The sequence below is a fragment of the Bombina bombina genome, chromosome 1, assembly GCF_027579735.1.
Source record: "Bombina bombina isolate aBomBom1 chromosome 1, aBomBom1.pri, whole genome shotgun sequence".
NCBI lineage: Eukaryota > Metazoa > Chordata > Amphibia > Anura > Bombinatoridae > Bombina > Bombina bombina.
The window spans coordinates 486112960-486130171 of NC_069499.1; the positions used below are offsets into that span (position 1 = coordinate 486112960).

Here is a 17212-nt window from a genome sequence, read left to right on the forward strand (position 1 = left end):
TCACTTGATAGTATTTCACCTGTGACTTCTGACCTTTTTTCTGAGGAATGGTTATGGCCTGGTCAGAGTTTTTTCCGCATTCCCCGTTTGGTTCTTTGTATATGTTTCCTGCCGCAATTTCTAGAACACCAAATATACTATAATTTCTTCTAAAGCGGGGTTATATTAACCCTTAAAAAAAAAATGTGCAAGCATAGCAGTGCAATTAGAATTTGATAGGAAGCAATACACTTTGCTTCTCGGACTTTGTGATATCGTTTCTCATGCTGACGGCTCTCTGGGTATACACAGGTGTAAGCTATGTGCATGGTCATCTGAAATAAGTACATAGTTAGTGCCAGCAGTGATGTTGCATGTCGTTGGCAGTCTGAGAAGGCACAGGAATCTGCATGCAGGTAGCTTAACTGTGTACATTAGGGGAGCTGCGTGCATAAGAATAGCAGACTCTGCCCTTTCAAATGAGATGTTACGTGTTTACCGCTAAGAAATGTCTGACCACCATTAAAATTGGGATCACCTACAGCATCAGTAACCAGAGTAAATCTGACCCTCATGTAACCCTTCTTTAAAATGAGCTGTCACTTGTCTCTCTAAAGTTCAAATGATTGTCATATCATTTATGAAGCAGCTTTGGAGCCCGTGTTAAATGTGGGAAGTGGATGCTCCCTGCGATTAAGGGGCGGACAGGTTCTCTAGTTGGGAACATTGTCTGTGATCTGATAAATCTATGAAGTGGTTTGAGACTCTGAAAGGAGGATTTCCTTCTCTTTAGTGAAGGGGAACTTGATCTTCTGACAACCCATCAAAAAAACAATGTCAGACTGTATAAACTATACATTTAACGTTTCTCTAATTTTTGATCATCAGAATGTTTAGATTTTTGGTTAATAAGAATGTTACATTATGGTGTTTAATGTGTGGATACGTTTGTTTGAAATATTCTTTATAATTGATATACTCGGTAAAATGTATTATTGTATTTTTTAAGGTTTGCGTGTTTGCTGCGCAGGAAGAGCCTGTGAGCGTTGAAGCAGAGAACAACTATCATGATCGGGTCACTCGCACCAAAATCATGACAGCGCAATATGAATGTTATCAAAAAATAATGAAGGAACCTGAACAAAGAAAAGAAGGTAATTGCATTTATTTGCCTCCTGTTCATCAGGTTTTTTTTTTTTTTTTTTTTATTAAATTTTTATTGAGGTGCTTAAATTAGGCATACAAACAGTATAAACACAAAGGAAATTGCCATTCAGTACAGAAGGAAAAATTTACAGTCCAGCTTAGATCTATAATGGTATAGGAAACATTCTGCACAGCTCACCTATGAAATAAAAACAGTTAGTGATGGCAAAATTAAATACATGGTGCCTATTCATAAGGGGACCTTCCATATCAAATCTAATAGGTCTCTCTTGGACCTTAAGTAAAGAAACACAGCTTATAGAAAGGAAAGGTATAATGGAATGTAGAGACCACTCTTGGATCTCTCTATGCTAACCTCATTTCTCCAACATTGGTGTGTCCGGTCCACGGCGTCATCCATAACTTGTGGGAATATTCTCTTCCCCAACAGGAAATGGCAAAGAGCACCGCAAAAGCTGTCCATATAGTCCCTCCTAGGCTCCGCCCACCCCAGTTATTCTCTTTGCCGTTGCACAGGCAACATCTCCACGGAGATGGTGAAGAGTATGTGGTGATTAGCAGTAACTAAAATCGTTTGCTGTTTCCACATAGGACTGTTGAGATGAAATAACTTCAGTTGGGGGAAACAGCAGACTTTTCTGCTTAAGGTATGACTAGCCATTTTTCTAACAAGACTGTGTAATGCTGGAAGGCTGTCATTCCCCTCATGGGGACCGGTAAGCCATTTTCTTAATCAAATTCAGAATAAAGGGCTTAATGTGGGCTATAAAACTGGTAGACATTTTTATGGGCAAGATCGATTGCTTTATTTGGGCTTTTTATAAAGATTGATGTTGATATTCACACTTATAAAATTTGGGGAACGTTTTTTTAACGTCAGGCACTGGTTTAGACACCTTTTCAGTCAGGAAGGGCCTTCCCTGTAGTAGGCTGAGCCTCATTTTCGCGCCATTACTGCGCACTTTCTTTTGAGAGCAGGACATGCAGCTGCATGTGTGTGGGTCTCAAAGTATTTGAAAAGGTTCCTAGAAGGCTTCATTTGGTATTGTATACCCCCTGGGTTTGGTAAAGTCGCAGCAAAGGCTGTAGCTGGGACTGTAGAGGGGTTAAAACTTTAACCGGCTCCGTTTTCTTCATTTTAAGGGTTAAAGGTCTCAAATTTGGGGTGCAATGCTTTGAATGCTTTAAGACTCTGTGGTGAAAATTTGGTTAAATTTGAACAATTCCTTCATAGTTTTTCACATATTCAGTAATAAAGTGTGCACTGTTTAAAATTTAAAGAGACAGTAACGGTTTTGTTTAAAAACGGTTTTTGTACTTTATTGACAAGTTTAAGCCTGTTTAACATGTCTGTGCCTTCAGATAAGCTATGTTCTGTATGTATGGAAGCCAATGTGTCTCCCCCTTCAAAATTGTGTGATAATTGTGCCATAGCGTCCAAACAAAATAAGGACAGTACTGCCACAGATAGTAACGTTGCCCAAGATGATTCATCAGATGAAGGGAGTAGACATAGTTCTACATCATCTCCTTCTGTGTCTACACCAGTTTTGCCCACGCAGGAGGCCCCTAGTACTTCTAGCGCGCCAATGCTTATTACTATGCAACAATTGACGGCAGTAATGGATAACTCCATAGCAAATATTTTATCCAAAATGCCTGCATATCAGAGAAAGCTCGATTGCTCTGTTTTAAACACTGTAGAGCAGGAGGGCGCTGATGATAATTGCTCTGTCATACCCTCACACCAATCTGAAGGGGCCGTGAGGGAGGTTTTGTCAGATGGGGAAATTTCAGATTCAGGTAGAATTTCTCAACAGGCAGAACCTGATGTTGTGACATTTAAATTTAAATTAGAGCATCTCCGCGCACTGCTTAAGGAGGTGCTATCTACTCTGGATGATTGGGACAAACTGGTCATTCCAGAAAAATTGTGCAAGATGGACAAGTTCCTAGAGGTTCCAGTGCACCCCGACGCTTTTCCTATACCCAAGCGGGTGGCGGACATAGTGAATAAGGAGTGGGAGAAGCCCGGCATACCTTTTGTTCCCCCTCCTATATTTAAGAAATTATTTCCTATGGTCGACCCCAGAAAGGACTTATGGCAGACAGTCCCTAAGGTCGAGGGGGCAGTTTCTACACTAGCCAAGCGCACTACTATTCCTATCGAGGATAATTGTGCTTTCAAAGATCCTATGGATAAAAAATTGGAGGGTTTGCTTAAAAAGATTTTTGTACAGCAAGGTTACCTCCTGCAACCTATTTCGTGCATTATTCCTGTCACTACAGCAGCGTGGTTCTGGTTCGAAGAACTAGAAAAGTCGCTCAGTAGAGAGACTCCGTATGAGGAGGTTATGGACAGGGTTCACGCACTTAAGTTAGCTAATTCCTTTATTTTAGATGCCGCTTTGCAGTTAGCTAGATTAGCGGCGAAAAATTCTGGGTTTGCAATTGTGGCGCGCAGAGCGCTCTGGCTAAAGTCTTGGTCAGCGGATGTATCTTCCAAGACAAAATTGCTCAATATCCCTTTCAAGGGTAAAACTCTTTTTGGGCCAGAATTGAAAGAGATTATCTCAGACATCACTGGGGGTAAGGGCCACGCCCTCCCACAAGATAGGCCTTTCAAGGCCAAGAATAAGTCTAATTTTCGTTCCTTTCGCAATTTCAGGAACGGACCGGCCTCCAACTCTGCAGCCTCTAGACAAGAGGGTAATGCTTCGCAAACCAAACCAGCTTGGAAACCGATGCAAGGCTGGAACAAGGGTAAGCAGGCCAAGAAACCTGCTGCTGCTAACAAGACAGCATGAAGGAGTAGCCCCTGATCCGGGACCGGATCTAGTAGGGGGCAGACTCTCTCTTTTCGCTCAGGCTTGGGCAAGAGATGTTCAGGATCCCTGGGCACTAGAAATAGTTTCTCAGGGTTATCTTCTGGAATTCAAGGAACTACCCCCAAGGGGAAGGTTCCACATGTCTCACTTATCCTCAAACCAAATAAAGAGACAGGCATTCTTACATTGTGTAGAAGACCTGTTAAAAATGGGAGTGATACACCCAGTTCCAACCATGGAACAAGGAATGGGGTTTTACTCAAATCTGTTTGTGGTTCCCAAAAAAGAGGGAACTTTAAGACCAATTCTGGATTTAAAGTTCCTAAACAAATTTCTCAGAGTGCCATCGTTCAAAATGGAAACCATTCGAACGAATTTACCTGCAATCCAGGAGGGTCAATTTATGACTACCGTGGATCTAAAGGATGCGTATCTACATATTCCTATCCACAAAGATCATCATCAGTTCCTAAGGTTCGCCTTTCTGGACAAACATTACCAGTTTGTGGCTCTCCCATTCGGGCTAGCCACTGCTCCAAGGATTTTCACAAAGGTACTCGGGTCCCTTCTAGCGGTTCTAAGACCAAGGGGCATTGCAGTGGCACCTTACTTGGATGACATTCTGATACAAGCGTCGTCTCTTTCAAAGGCAAAGGCTCACACAGACATCGTTCTGGCCTTTCTCAGATCTCACGGATGGAAAGTGAACATAGAAAAAAGTTCCCTGTCTCCGTCGACAAGAGTTCCTTTCTTGGGGACAATAATAGATTCTTTAGAAATGAAGATTTTCCTGACAGATGTCAGAAAGTCGAAACTTCTAAACGCTTGTCAAGTTCTTCACTCTGTTCCACGACCTTCCATAGCTCAGTGCATGGAAGTAGTAGGGTTGATGGTTGCAGCAATGGACATAGTTCCTTTTGCGCGAATTCATCTAAGACCATTACAACTGTGCATGCTGAAACAGTGGAATGGGGACTATACAGACTTGTCTCCAGTGATTCAAGTAGATCAGAAGACCAGAGACTCACTCCGTTGGTGGCTAACCCAGGATCACCTGTCCCAGGGAATGAGCTTCCGCAGACCAGAGTGGGTCATCGTCACGACCGACGCCAGTCTAGTGGGCTGGGGCGCGGTCTGGGACTCCCTGAAAGCTCAGGGGCTATGGTCTCGGGAAGAGGCTCTTCTCCCGATAAACATTCTGGAACAGAGAGCGATATTCAATACTCTCAGGGCTTGGCCTCAACTAGCAAAGGCCAGATTCATAAGATTCCAATCAGACAACATGACGACTGTTGCTTACATCAACCATCAGGGGGGAACAAGGAGTTCCCTGGCGATGAGAGAAGTGACCAAAATCATAAAATGGGCGGAGGATCACTCCTGCCACCTATCTGAGATCCACATCTAAGGAGTGGAAAACTGGGAGGCGGATTATCTGAGTCGTCAGACATTCCATCCGGGGGAGTGGGAACTCCACCCAGAGATATTTGCCCAGTTGACTCAATTATGGGGCATTCCAGACATGGATCTGATGGCGTCTCGTCAGAACTTCAAGGTTCCTTGCTACGGGTCCAGATCCAGGGATCCCAAGGCGACTAGTGGATGCATTAGTAGCGCCTTGGCCACGCAGGACTTGGTATGCAGACCTGGTGAATATGTCATCGGCTCCACCATTGAAGCTACCTTTGAGACAGGATCTTCTAGTACAGGGTCCATTCGAACATCCAAATCTAGTTTCCCTCCAGCTAACGGCTTGGAAATTGAACGCTTGATTTCTCCAACATAGGTGTGTCCGGTCCACGGCGTCATCCTTACTTGTGGGATATTCTCTTCCCCAACAGGAAATGGCAAAGAGCCCAGCAAAGCTGGTCACATGATCCCTCCTAGGCTCCGCCTACCCCAGTCATTCTCTTTGCCGTTGTACAGGCAACATCTCCACGGAGATGGCTTAGAGTTTTTTAGTGTTTAACTGTAGTTTTTATTATTCAATCAAGAGTTTGTTATTTTAAAATAGTGCTGGTATGTACTATTTACTCAGAAACAGAAAAGAGATGAAGATTTCTGTTTGTATGAGGAAAATGATTTTAGCAACCGTTACTAAAATCCATGGCTGTTCCACACAGGACTGTTGAGAGCAATTAACTTCAGTTGGGGGAACAGTGAGCAGTCTCTTGCTGCTTGAGGTATGACACATTCTAACAAGACGATGTAATGCTGGAAGCTGTCATTTTCCCTATGGGATCCGGTAAGCCATGTTTATTAAGATAGTAAATAAGGGCTTCACAAGGGCTTATTAAGACTGTAGACTTTTTCTGGGCTAAATCGATTCATTATTAACACATATTTAGCCTTGAGGAATCATTTAATCTGGGTATTTTGATAAGATTATATCGGCAGGCACTGTTTTAGACACCTTATTCTTTAGGGGCTTTCCCAAATCATAGGCAGAGCCTCATTTTCGCGCCGGTGTTGCGCACTTGTTTTTGAGAGGCATGACATGCAGTCGCATGTGTGAGGAGCTCTGATACCTAGAAAAGACTTTCTGAAGGCGTCATTTGGTATCGTATTCCCCTTTGGGCTTGGTTGGGTCTCAGCAAAGCAGATACCAGGGACTGTAAAGGGGTTAATGTTAAAAACGGCTCCGGTTCCGTTATTTTAAGGGTTAAAGCTTCCAAATTTGGTGTGCAATACTTTTAAGGCTTTAAGACACTGTGGTGAAATTTTGGTGAATTTTGAACAATTCCTTCATATTTTTTCGCAATTGCAGTAATAAAGTGTGTTCAGTTTAAAATTTAAAGTGACAGTAACGGTTTTATTTTAAAACGTTTTTTGTACTTTGTTATCAAGTTTATGCCTGTTTAACATGTCTGAACTACCAGATAGACTGTGTTCTGAATGTGGGGAAGCCAGAGTTCCTTCTCATTTAAATAAATGTGATTTATGTGACAATGACAATGATGCCCAAGATGATTCCTCAAGTGAGGGGAGTAAGCATGGTACTGCATCATTCCCTCCTTCGTCTACACGAGTCTTGCCCACTCAGGAGGCCCCTAGTACATCTAGCGCGCCAATACTCCTTACTATGCAACAATTAACGGCTGTAATGGATAATTCTGTCAAAAACATTTTAGCCAAAATGAACACTTATCAGCGTAAGCGCGACTGCTCTGTTTTAGATACTGAAGAGCATGACGACGCTGATAATAATGGTTCTGAAGGGCCCCTAAACCAGTCTGATGGGGCCAGGGAGGTTTTGTCTGAGGGAGAAATTACTGATTCAGGGAACATTTCTCAACAAGCTGAACCTGATGTGATTACGTTTAAATTTAAGTTGGAACATCTCCGCATTCTGCTTAAGGAGGTATTATCCACTCTGGATGATTGTGACAAGTTGGTCATCCCAGAGAAACTATGTAAAATGGACAAGTTCCTAGAGGTCCCGGGGCTCCCAGAAGCTTTTCCTATACCCAAGCGGGTGGCGGACATTGTAAATAAAGAATGGGAAAGGCCCGGTATTCCTTTCGTCCCTCCCCCCATATTTAAAAAATTGTTTCCTATGGTCGACCCCAGAAAGGACTTATGGCAGTCAGTCCCCAAGGTCGAGGGAGCGGTTTCCACCTTAAACAAACGCACCACTATACCCATAGAAGATAGTTGTGCTTTCAAAGATCCTATGGATAAAAAATTAGAAGGTTTACTTAAAAAGATGTTTGTTCAGCAGGGTTACCTTCTACAACCAATTTCATGCATTGTCCCTGTCGCTACAGCCGCGTGTTTCTGGTTCGATGAGCTGGTAAAGGCGGTCGATAGTGATTCTCCTCCTTATGAGGAGATTATGGACAGAATCAATGCTCTCAAATTGGCTAATTCTTTCACCTTAGACGCCACTTTGCAATTGGCTAGGTTAGCGGCTAAGAATTCTGGGTTTGCTATTGTGGCGCGCAGAGCGCTTTGGTTGAAATCTTGGTCAGCTGATGCGTCTTCCAAGAACAAGCTACTTAACATTCCTTTCAAGGGGAAAACGCTGTTTGGCCCTGACTTGAAAGAGATTATCTCTGATATCACTGGGGGTAAGGGCCACGCCCTTCCTCAGGATCGGCCTTTCAAGGCCAAAAATAAACCTAATTTTCGTCCCTTTCGTAGAAACGGACCAGCCCAAAGTGCTACGTCCTCTAAGCAAGAGGGTAATACTTCTCAAGCCAAGCCAGCTTGGAGACCAATGCAAGGCTGGAACAAGGGAAAGCAGGCCAAGAAACCTGCCACTGCTACCAAGACAGTATGAAATGTTGGCCCCCAATCCGGGACCGGATCTGGTGGGGGGCAGACTCTCTCTCTTCGCTCAGGCTTGGGCAAGAGATGTTCTGGATCCTTGGGCGCTAGAAATAGTCTCCCAAGGTTATTTTCTGGAGTTCAAGGGGCTTCCCCCAAGGGGGAGGTTCCACAGGTCTCAGTTGTCTTCAGACCACATAAAAAGACAGGCATTCTTACATTGTGTAGAAGACCTGTTACAAATGGGAGTGATTCATCCTGTTCCATTAGGAGAACAAGGGATGGGGTTCTACTCCAATCTGTTCATAGTTCCCAAAAAAGAGGGAACGTTCAGACCAATCTTACATCTCAAGATCTTAAACAAGTTTCTCAAGGTTCCATCGTTCAAGATGGAAACCATTCGAACAATTCTTCCTTCCATCCAGGAAGGTCAATTCATGACCACGGTGGATTTAAAGGATGCGTATCTACATATTCCTATCCACAAGGAACATCATCGGTTCCTAAGGTTCGCTTTCCTGGACAAGCATTACCAGTTCGTGGCGCTTCCTTTCGGATTAGCCACTGCTCCAAGGATTTTCACAAAGGTACTAGGGTCCCTTCTAGCTGTGCTAAGACCAAGGGGCATTGCCGTAGTACCTTACTTGGACGACATTCTGATTCAAGCGTCGTCCCTTCCTCAAGCAAAGGCTCACACGGACATTGTCCTGGCCTTTCTCAGATCTCACGGATGGAAAGTGAACGTGGAAAAGAGTTCTCTATCTCCGTCAACAAGGGTTCCCTTCTTGGGAACAATAATAGACTCCTTAGAAATGAGGATTTTTCTGACAGAAGCCAGAAAAACAAAACTTCTAGACTCTTGTCGGATACTTCATTCCGTTCCTCTTCCTTCCATAGCGCAGTGCATGCAAGTGATAGGTTTGATGGTAGCGGCAATGGACATAGTTCCTTTTGCGCGCATTCATCTAAGACCATTACAACTGTGCATGCTCAGTCAGTGGAATGGGGACTATACAGACTTGTCTCCGAAGATACAAGTAAATCAGAGGACCAGAGACTCACTCCGTTGGTGGCTGTCCCTGGACAACCTGTCACAAGGGATGACCTTCCGCAGACCAGAGTGGGTCATTGTCACGACCGACGCCAGTCTGATGGGCTGGGGCGCGGTCTGTGGATCCCTGAAAGCTCAGGGTCTTTGGTCTCGGGAAGAATCTCTTCTACCGATAAATATTCTGGAACTGAGAGCGATATTCAATGCTCTCAAAGCTTGGCCTCAGCTAGCGAGGGCCAAGTTCATACGGTTTCAATCAGACAACATGACAACTGTTGCGTACATCAACCATCAGGGGGGAACAAGGAGTGATGGAAGAAGTGACCAAAATCATTCTATGGGCGGAGTCTCACTCCTGCCACCTGTCTGCTATCCACATCCCAGGAGTGGAAAATTGGGAAGCGGATTTTCTGAGTCGTCAGACATTGCATCCGGGGGAGTGGGAACTCCATCCGGAAATCTTTGCCCAAGTCACTCAACTGTGGGGCATTCCAGACATGGATCTGATGGCCTCTCGTCAGAACTTCAAAGTTCCTTGCTACGGGTCCAGATCCAGGGATCCCAAGGCGGCTCTAGTGGATGCACTAGTAGCACCTTGGACCTTCAAACTAGCTTATGTGTTCCCACCGTTTCCTCTCATCCCCAGGCTGGTAGCCAGGATCAATCAGGAGAGGGCGTCGGTGATCTTGATAGCTCCTGCGTGGCCACGCAGGACTTGGTATGCAGATCTGGTGAATATGTCATCGGCTCCACCATGGAAGCTACCTTTGAGACGAGACCTTCTTGTTCAGGGTCCGTTCGAACATCCGAATCTGGTCTCACTCCAGCTGACTGCTTGGAGATTGAACGCTTGATCTTATCGAAGCGAGGGTTCTCAGATTCTGTTATCGATACTCTTGTTCAGGCCAGAAAGCCTGTAACTAGAAAGATTTACCACAAAATTTGGAAAAAATATATCTGTTGGTGTGAATCTAAAGGATTCCCTTGGGACAAGGTTAAGATTCCTAAGATTCTATCCTTCCTTCAAGAAGGATTGGAAAAAGGATTATCTGCAAGTTCCCTGAAGGGACAGATTTCTGCCTTGTCTGTGTTACTTCACAAAAAGCTGGCAGCTGTGCCAGATGTTCAAGCCTTTGTTCAGGCTCTGGTCAGAATCAAGCCTGTTTACAAACCTTTGACTCCTCCTTGGAGTCTCAACTTAGTTCTTTCAGTTCTTCAGGGGGTTCCGTTTGAACCCTTACATTCCGTTGATATTAAGTTATTATCTTGGAAAGTTTTGTTTTTGGTTGCAATTTCTTCTGCTCGAAGAGTTTCAGAATTATCTGCTCTGCAGTGTTCTCCTCCTTATCTGGTGTTCCATGCAGATAAGGTGGTTTTACGTACTAAACCTGGTTTTCTTCCAAAAGTTGTTTCTAACAAAAACATTAACCAGGAGATTATCGTACCTTCTCTGTGTCCGAAACCAGTTTCGAAGAAGGAACGTTTGTTGCACAATTTGGATGTTGTTCGCGCTCTAAAATTCTATTTAGATGCTACAAAGGATTTTAGACAAACATCTTCCTTGTTTGTTGTTTATTCCGGTAAAAGGAGAGGTCAAAAAGCAACTTCTACCTCTCTCTCTTTTTGGATTAAAAGCATCATCAGATTGGCTTACGAGACTGCCGGACGGCAGCCTCCCGAAAGCATCACAGCTCATTCCACTAGGGCTGTGGCTTCCACATGGGCCTTCAAGAACGAGGCTTCTGTTGATCAGATATGTAGGGCAGCGACTTGGTCTTCACTGCACACTTTTACGAAATTTTACAAGTTTGATACTTTTGCTTCTTCTGAGGCTATTTTTGGGAGAAAGGTTTTGCAAGCCGTGGTGCCTTCCATTTAGGTGACCTGATTTGCTCCCTCCCTTCATCCGTGTCCTAAAGCTTTGGTATTGGTTCCCACAAGTAAGGATGACGCCGTGGACCGGACACACCTATGTTGGAGAAAACAGAACTTATGTTTACTTGATAAATTACTTTCTCCAACGGTGTGTCCGGTCCACGGCCCGCCCTGGTTTTTTAATCAGGTCTGATATTTTATTTTCTTTAACTACAGTCACCACAGTATCATATGGTTTCTCCTATGCAAATATTCCTCCTTAACGTCGGTCGAATGACTGGGGTAGGCGGAGCCTAGGAGGGATCATGTGACCAGCTTTGCTGGGCTCTTTGCCATTTCCTGTTGGGGAAGAGAATATCCCACAAGTAAGGATGACGCCGTGGACCGGACACACCGTTGGAGAAAGTAATTTATCAGGTAAACATAAATGCGTGGGTTTTCGGATTCTGTAATAGATACTCTGGTACAAGCCAGAAAACCTGTAACTAGAAAAATTTACCATAAAATATGGAAAAGATATATCTGTTGGTGTGAATCCAAGGGATTCTCATGGAGTAAGATCAAAATTCCTAAGATCCTTTCCTTTCTCCAAGAAGGTTTGGATAAAGGATTATCAGCGAGTTCTCTAAAGGGACAGATTTCTGCTTTATCTGTCTTGTTACTCAAACGACTGGCAGCTGTGCCTGATGTTCAAGCTTTTGTTCAGGCTGTGGTCAGGATCAAGCCTGTTTACAGACCTTTGACTCCTCCCTGGAGTCTGAATTTAGTTCTTTCAGTTCTTCAAGGGGTTCCGTTTGAACCTCTACATTCCATAGATATCAAGATGTTATCTTGGAAAGTTCTGTTTTTGGTTGCTATTTCTTCTGCTAGAAGAGTTTCTGAGTTATCTGCTTTGCAGTGTAATCCGCCCTATCTGGTGTTCCATTCAGATAAGGTTGGTTTCCTTCCAAAGGTTGTTTCCAACAAGAATATTAACCAGGAAATAGTTGTGCCTTATTTGTGTCCGAATCCAGTTTCAAAGAAGGAACGTTTGTTACACAATTTAGACGTAGTTCGTGCTTTAAAGTTCTATTTAGAAGCAACAAAGGATTTCAGACAAATGTCTTCTCTGTTTGTCGTTTATTCTGGCAAGAGGAGAGGTCAAAAAGCTACTGCTACCTCTCTTTCCTTTTGGCTGAAAAGCATCATCCGATTGGCTTACGAGACTGCCGGACGGCAGCCTCCTGAACGCATCACAGCTCACTCTACTAGGGCTGTGGCTTCCACATGGGCCTTCAAGAACGAGGCTTCTGTTGATCAGATATGTAAGGCAGCGACTTGGTCTTCCCTGCACACTTTTGCCAAATTCTACAAATTTGATACTTTTGCTTCTTCGGAGGCTATTTTTGGGATAAAGGTTTTGCAAGCCGTGGTGCCTTCTGTTTAGGTAACCTGATTGGCTCCCTCCCTTCATCCGTGTCCTAAAGCTTTGGTATTGGTTCCCACAAGTTATGGATGACGCCGTGGACCGGACACACCAATGTTGGAGAAAACAGAATTTATGCTTACCTGATAAATTACTTTCTCCAACGGTGTGTCCGGTCCACGGCCCGCCCTGGTTTTTTAATCAGGTTTGATTAATTTCTTTCTTTAATTACAGTCACCACGGCACCTTATGGTTTCTCCTGTTTTTTCTCCTGTTTGTCGGTCGAATGACTGGGGTGGGCGGAGCCTAGGAGGGACTATATGGGCAGCTTTTGCTGTGCTCTTTGCCATTTCCTGTTGGGGAAGAGAATATTCCCACAAGTTATGGATGACGCCGTGGACCGGACACACCGTTGGAGAAAGTAATTTATCAGGTAAGCATAAATTCTGTTTTTTTATTTTTCTAGAAGATACCACGGGATACACCCTCATTTATGCCCATCTTATTTTGCTAATCTCTAATCCCCAAAAAAGAAAAACAAAGGCCTCTCTTGGACCTTATCTTTTAGTGTTTGATGATAGGGAAGCTTGATAAGGGGTATAAAATAATATTGGGAGAAATTAACTATTTGAATTGCTTTTACTGTTGAGCCCGCTTTACATTGATGGCAAAAATAATATATAAGAGAAGCTAGGGAAAAAAGAAATATATATATATATATATATATATAACTATACATGAAATGAGGCACATGGAAGGTTAGGAATGGCTGGGATCTGTAGGGTATAGTGAAAACATTTCTCTTGTTAAGTGTATCCAGTCCACGGATCATCCATTACTTATGGGATATTAACTCCTCCCCAACAGGAAGTGCAAGAGGATTCACCCAGCAGAGCTGCTATATAGCTCCTCCCCTAGCTGCCATTACCAGTCATTCTCTTGCACCCAACGACTAGATAGGATGTGTGAGAGGACTATGGTGATTATATTTAGTTTTATACCTTCAATCAAAAGTTTGTTATTTTATAATAGCACCGGAGTGTGTTATTCCTTCTCTGGTAGAATTTGAAGAAGAATCTACCTGAGTTTTTACTATGATTTTAGCCGGCGTAGTTAAGATCATATTGCTGTTTCTCGGCCATCTGAGGAGAGGTAAACTTCAGATCAGGGGACAGCGGGCAGATTAATCTGCAAAGAGGTATGTAGCAGCTTATTATTTTCTGACAATGGAATTGATGAGAAAATTCTGCCATACCGATATAATGTAAACTCAGCCTTAAATGCAGTAGCAGCAACTGGTATCAGGCTGTCATGTATGTATATTTTACACTTCAGTATTCTGGGGAATGGCACTTCACTGGAATTATACTGTGTGCATAAGACTTTAGCCTAATTTGCAGGGACTGGCAACAGGCTCTTTAATAACACTTAATTTATGTTAAACGTTTTTTGCTGGCATGTAAAATCGTTTCATTTTCTGAGGTACTGGGTGAATAAAATGTTTTGGGCATTATTTTTTCCACTTGGCAGTTGTTTTATTTAATTTATGACAGTTTACTGATCTCTCTCACTGTTGTGTGTGAGGGGGAGGTAAAAAAATTCAGTCAGAAGCTCATTGTATTTCCTGCATGATCCGGTTCATCTCTACAGAACTCAGGGGTCTTCAAAACTTGTTTTGAGGGAGGTAATCATTCACAGCAGAGCTGTGAGATTGTAGTTGACTGTGATAAAAAACGTTTATTTCTGTAACTTTTTTTTCTGCTATCAGGGTTAGTTATCCTTCGCTAATGGGAACAAGCCTTTGCTAAAATTGTGTTTTTTACAAAGATTTGATGCTATAACCTTTCAGTTTATTAACTTTCAACTGTCATAACTCTTTCTGTGCTTCTTATAGGCACAGTACGTTTTCATATTATAGTAAATTACTTGAAAAGTATTTCCAAGTTGCTAGTTTATTTGCTAGTGTGTTAAACATGTCTGATTCAGAGGAAGACATCTGTGCTATATGTGCTAATGCCAAAGTGGAGCCCAATAGAAATTTATGTACTAACTGTATTGATGCTACTTTAAATAAAAGTCAATCTGTACAAATTGAACACATTTCACCAAACAACGAGGGGAGAGTTATGCCGACTAACTCACCTCACGTGTCAGTACCTGCATCTCCCGCTCGGGGGGTGCGTGATATTGTGGCGCCGAGTACATCTGGGCGGCCATTACAAATCACATTACAGGATATGGCTACTGTTATGACTGAAGTTTTGGCTACATTACCAGAACTAAGAGGTAAGCGTGATCACTCTGGGGTGAGAACAGAGTGCGCTGATAATGTTAGGGCCATGTCAGATACTGCGTCACAACTTGCAGAACATGAGGACGGAGAGCTTCATTCTGCGGCTGACGGTTCTGATCCAAACAAATTGGATTCAGATATTTCAAATTTTAAATTTAAGCTGGAAAACCTCCGTGTATTACTAGGGGAGGTGTTAGCGGCTCTGAATGATTGTAACACAGTTGCAATACCAGAAAAAATGTGTAGGTTGGATAAATATTTTGCGGTACCGTCGAGTACTGACGTTTTTCCTATACCTAAGAGACTTACTGAAATTGTTACTAAGGAGTGGGATAGACCCGGTGTGCCGTTCTCACCCCCTCCGATATTTAGAAAGATGTTTCCAATAGACACCACCACACGGGACTTATGGCAAACGATCCCTAAGGTGGAGGGAGCAGTTTCTACTTTAGCTAAGCGTACCACTATCCCGGTGGAGGATAGCTGTGCCTTTTCAGATCCAATGGATAAAAAGTTAGAGGGTTACCTTAAGAAAATGTTTGTTCAACAAGGTTTTATATTGCAACCCCTTGCATGCATTGCGCCTGTCACGGCTGCAGCAGCATTTTGGTTTGAGTCTCTGGAAGGGACACTTGAATCAGCTCCATTAGATGAGATTACACACAGGCTTAAAGCTCTTAAGTTAGCTAACTCATTTATTTCAGATGCCGTAGTACATTTAACTAAGCTTACGGCTAAGAATTCCGGATTCGCCATTCAGGCGCGCAGAGCACTGTGGCTAAAATCCTGGTCAGCTGACGTTACTTCTAAGTCTAAATTTCTTAATATACCTTTCAAAGGGCAGACCTTATTCGGGCCCGGATTGAAAGAAATTATCGCTGACATTACAGGAGGTAAAGGCCATGCCCTGCCTCAAGACAGAGCCAAACCTAAGGCTAGACAATCTAATTTTCGTTCCTTTCGGAATTTCAAAGCAGGAGCAGCATCAACTTCCTCTGCTCCAAAACAAGAAGGATCTGTTGCTCGCTACAGACAAGGCTGGAGACCTAACCAGTCCTGGAACAAGGGCAAGCAGGCCAGGAAACCTGCTGGTGCCCCTAAAACAGCATGAATTGAGGGCCCCCGATCCGGGAACGGATCTAGTGGGGGGCAGACTTTCTCTCTTCGCCCAGGCTTGGGCAAGAGATGTCCAGGATCCCTGGGCGCTAGAGATAATATCTCAGGGATACCTTCTGGACTTCAAATACTCTCCCCCAAGAGAGAGATTTCATCTGTCAAGGTTGTCAACAAACCAAATAAAGAAAGAGGCGTTTCTACGCTGCGTACAAGAGCTTTTATTAATGGGAGTAATCAATCCAGTTCCACGGTCGGAACAGGGACAAGGGTTTTACTCAAATCTGTTTGTGGTTCCCAAAAAAGAGGGAACTTTCAGGCCAATCCTGGATTTAAAGATCCTAAACAAATTCCTAAGAGTTCCATCGTTCAAAATGGAGACTATTCGGACAATTTTACCCATGATCCAAAAGGGTCAGTACATGACCACAGTGGATTTAAAGGATGCTTACCTTCACATACCGATTCACAAAGATCATTACCGGTATCTAAGGTTTGCCTTTCTAGACAGGCATTACCAGTTTGTAGCTCTTCCATTCGGATTGGCTACGGCTCCGAGAATCTTCACAAAGGTTCTGGGTGCTCTTCTGGCGGTATTAAGACCGCGAGGAATTGCGGTAGCTCCGTACCTAGACGACATTCTGATACAAGCTTCAAGCTTTCAAACTGCCAAGTCTCATACAGAGTTAGTACTGGCATTTCTAAGGTCGCATGGATGGAAGGTGAACGAAAAGAAGAGTTCTCTCTTTCCACTCACAAGAGTTCCCTTCTTGGGGACTCTTATAGATTCTGTAGAAATGAAGATTTACCTGACAGAAGACAGGTTAACAAAGCTTCAAAATGCATGCCGTGTCCTTCATTCCATTCAACACCCGTCAGTAGCTCAATGCATGGAGGTGATCGGCTTAATGGTAGCAGCAATGGACATAGTACCCTTTGCACGCCTACATCTCAGACCGCTGCAATTGTGCATGCTAAGTCAGTGGAATGGGGATTACTCAGACTTGTCCCCTACTCTGAATCTGGATCAAGAGACCAGAAATTCTCTTCTATGGTGGCTTTCTCGGCCACATCTGTCCAGGGGGATGCCATTCAGCAGGCCGGACTGGACAATTGTAACAACAGACGCCAGCCTATTAGGTTGGGGCGCTGTCTGGAATTCTCTGAAGGCTCAGGGACAATGGAATCAGGAGGAGAGTCTCCTACCAATAAACATTCTGGAATTGAGAGCA

At 43.5% G+C, this 17212-nt stretch overlaps 1 protein-coding gene across 1 annotated transcript in view; it reads left to right on the top strand.

Annotated features, from left to right (window-relative positions):
- The first annotated feature begins 458 nt into the window (after positions 1-458).
- The window catches only part of CALCRL (calcitonin receptor like receptor), a 137632-nt gene continuing 120878 nt past the window's right edge, over positions 459-17212 (top strand). The window contains exons 1-2 of the mRNA XM_053712849.1: positions 459-554; positions 989-1133. Of these exons, the coding sequence (XP_053568824.1) occupies positions 459-554; positions 989-1133 (241 nt within the window). The remainder of the gene's footprint in view (positions 555-988; positions 1134-17212) is intronic.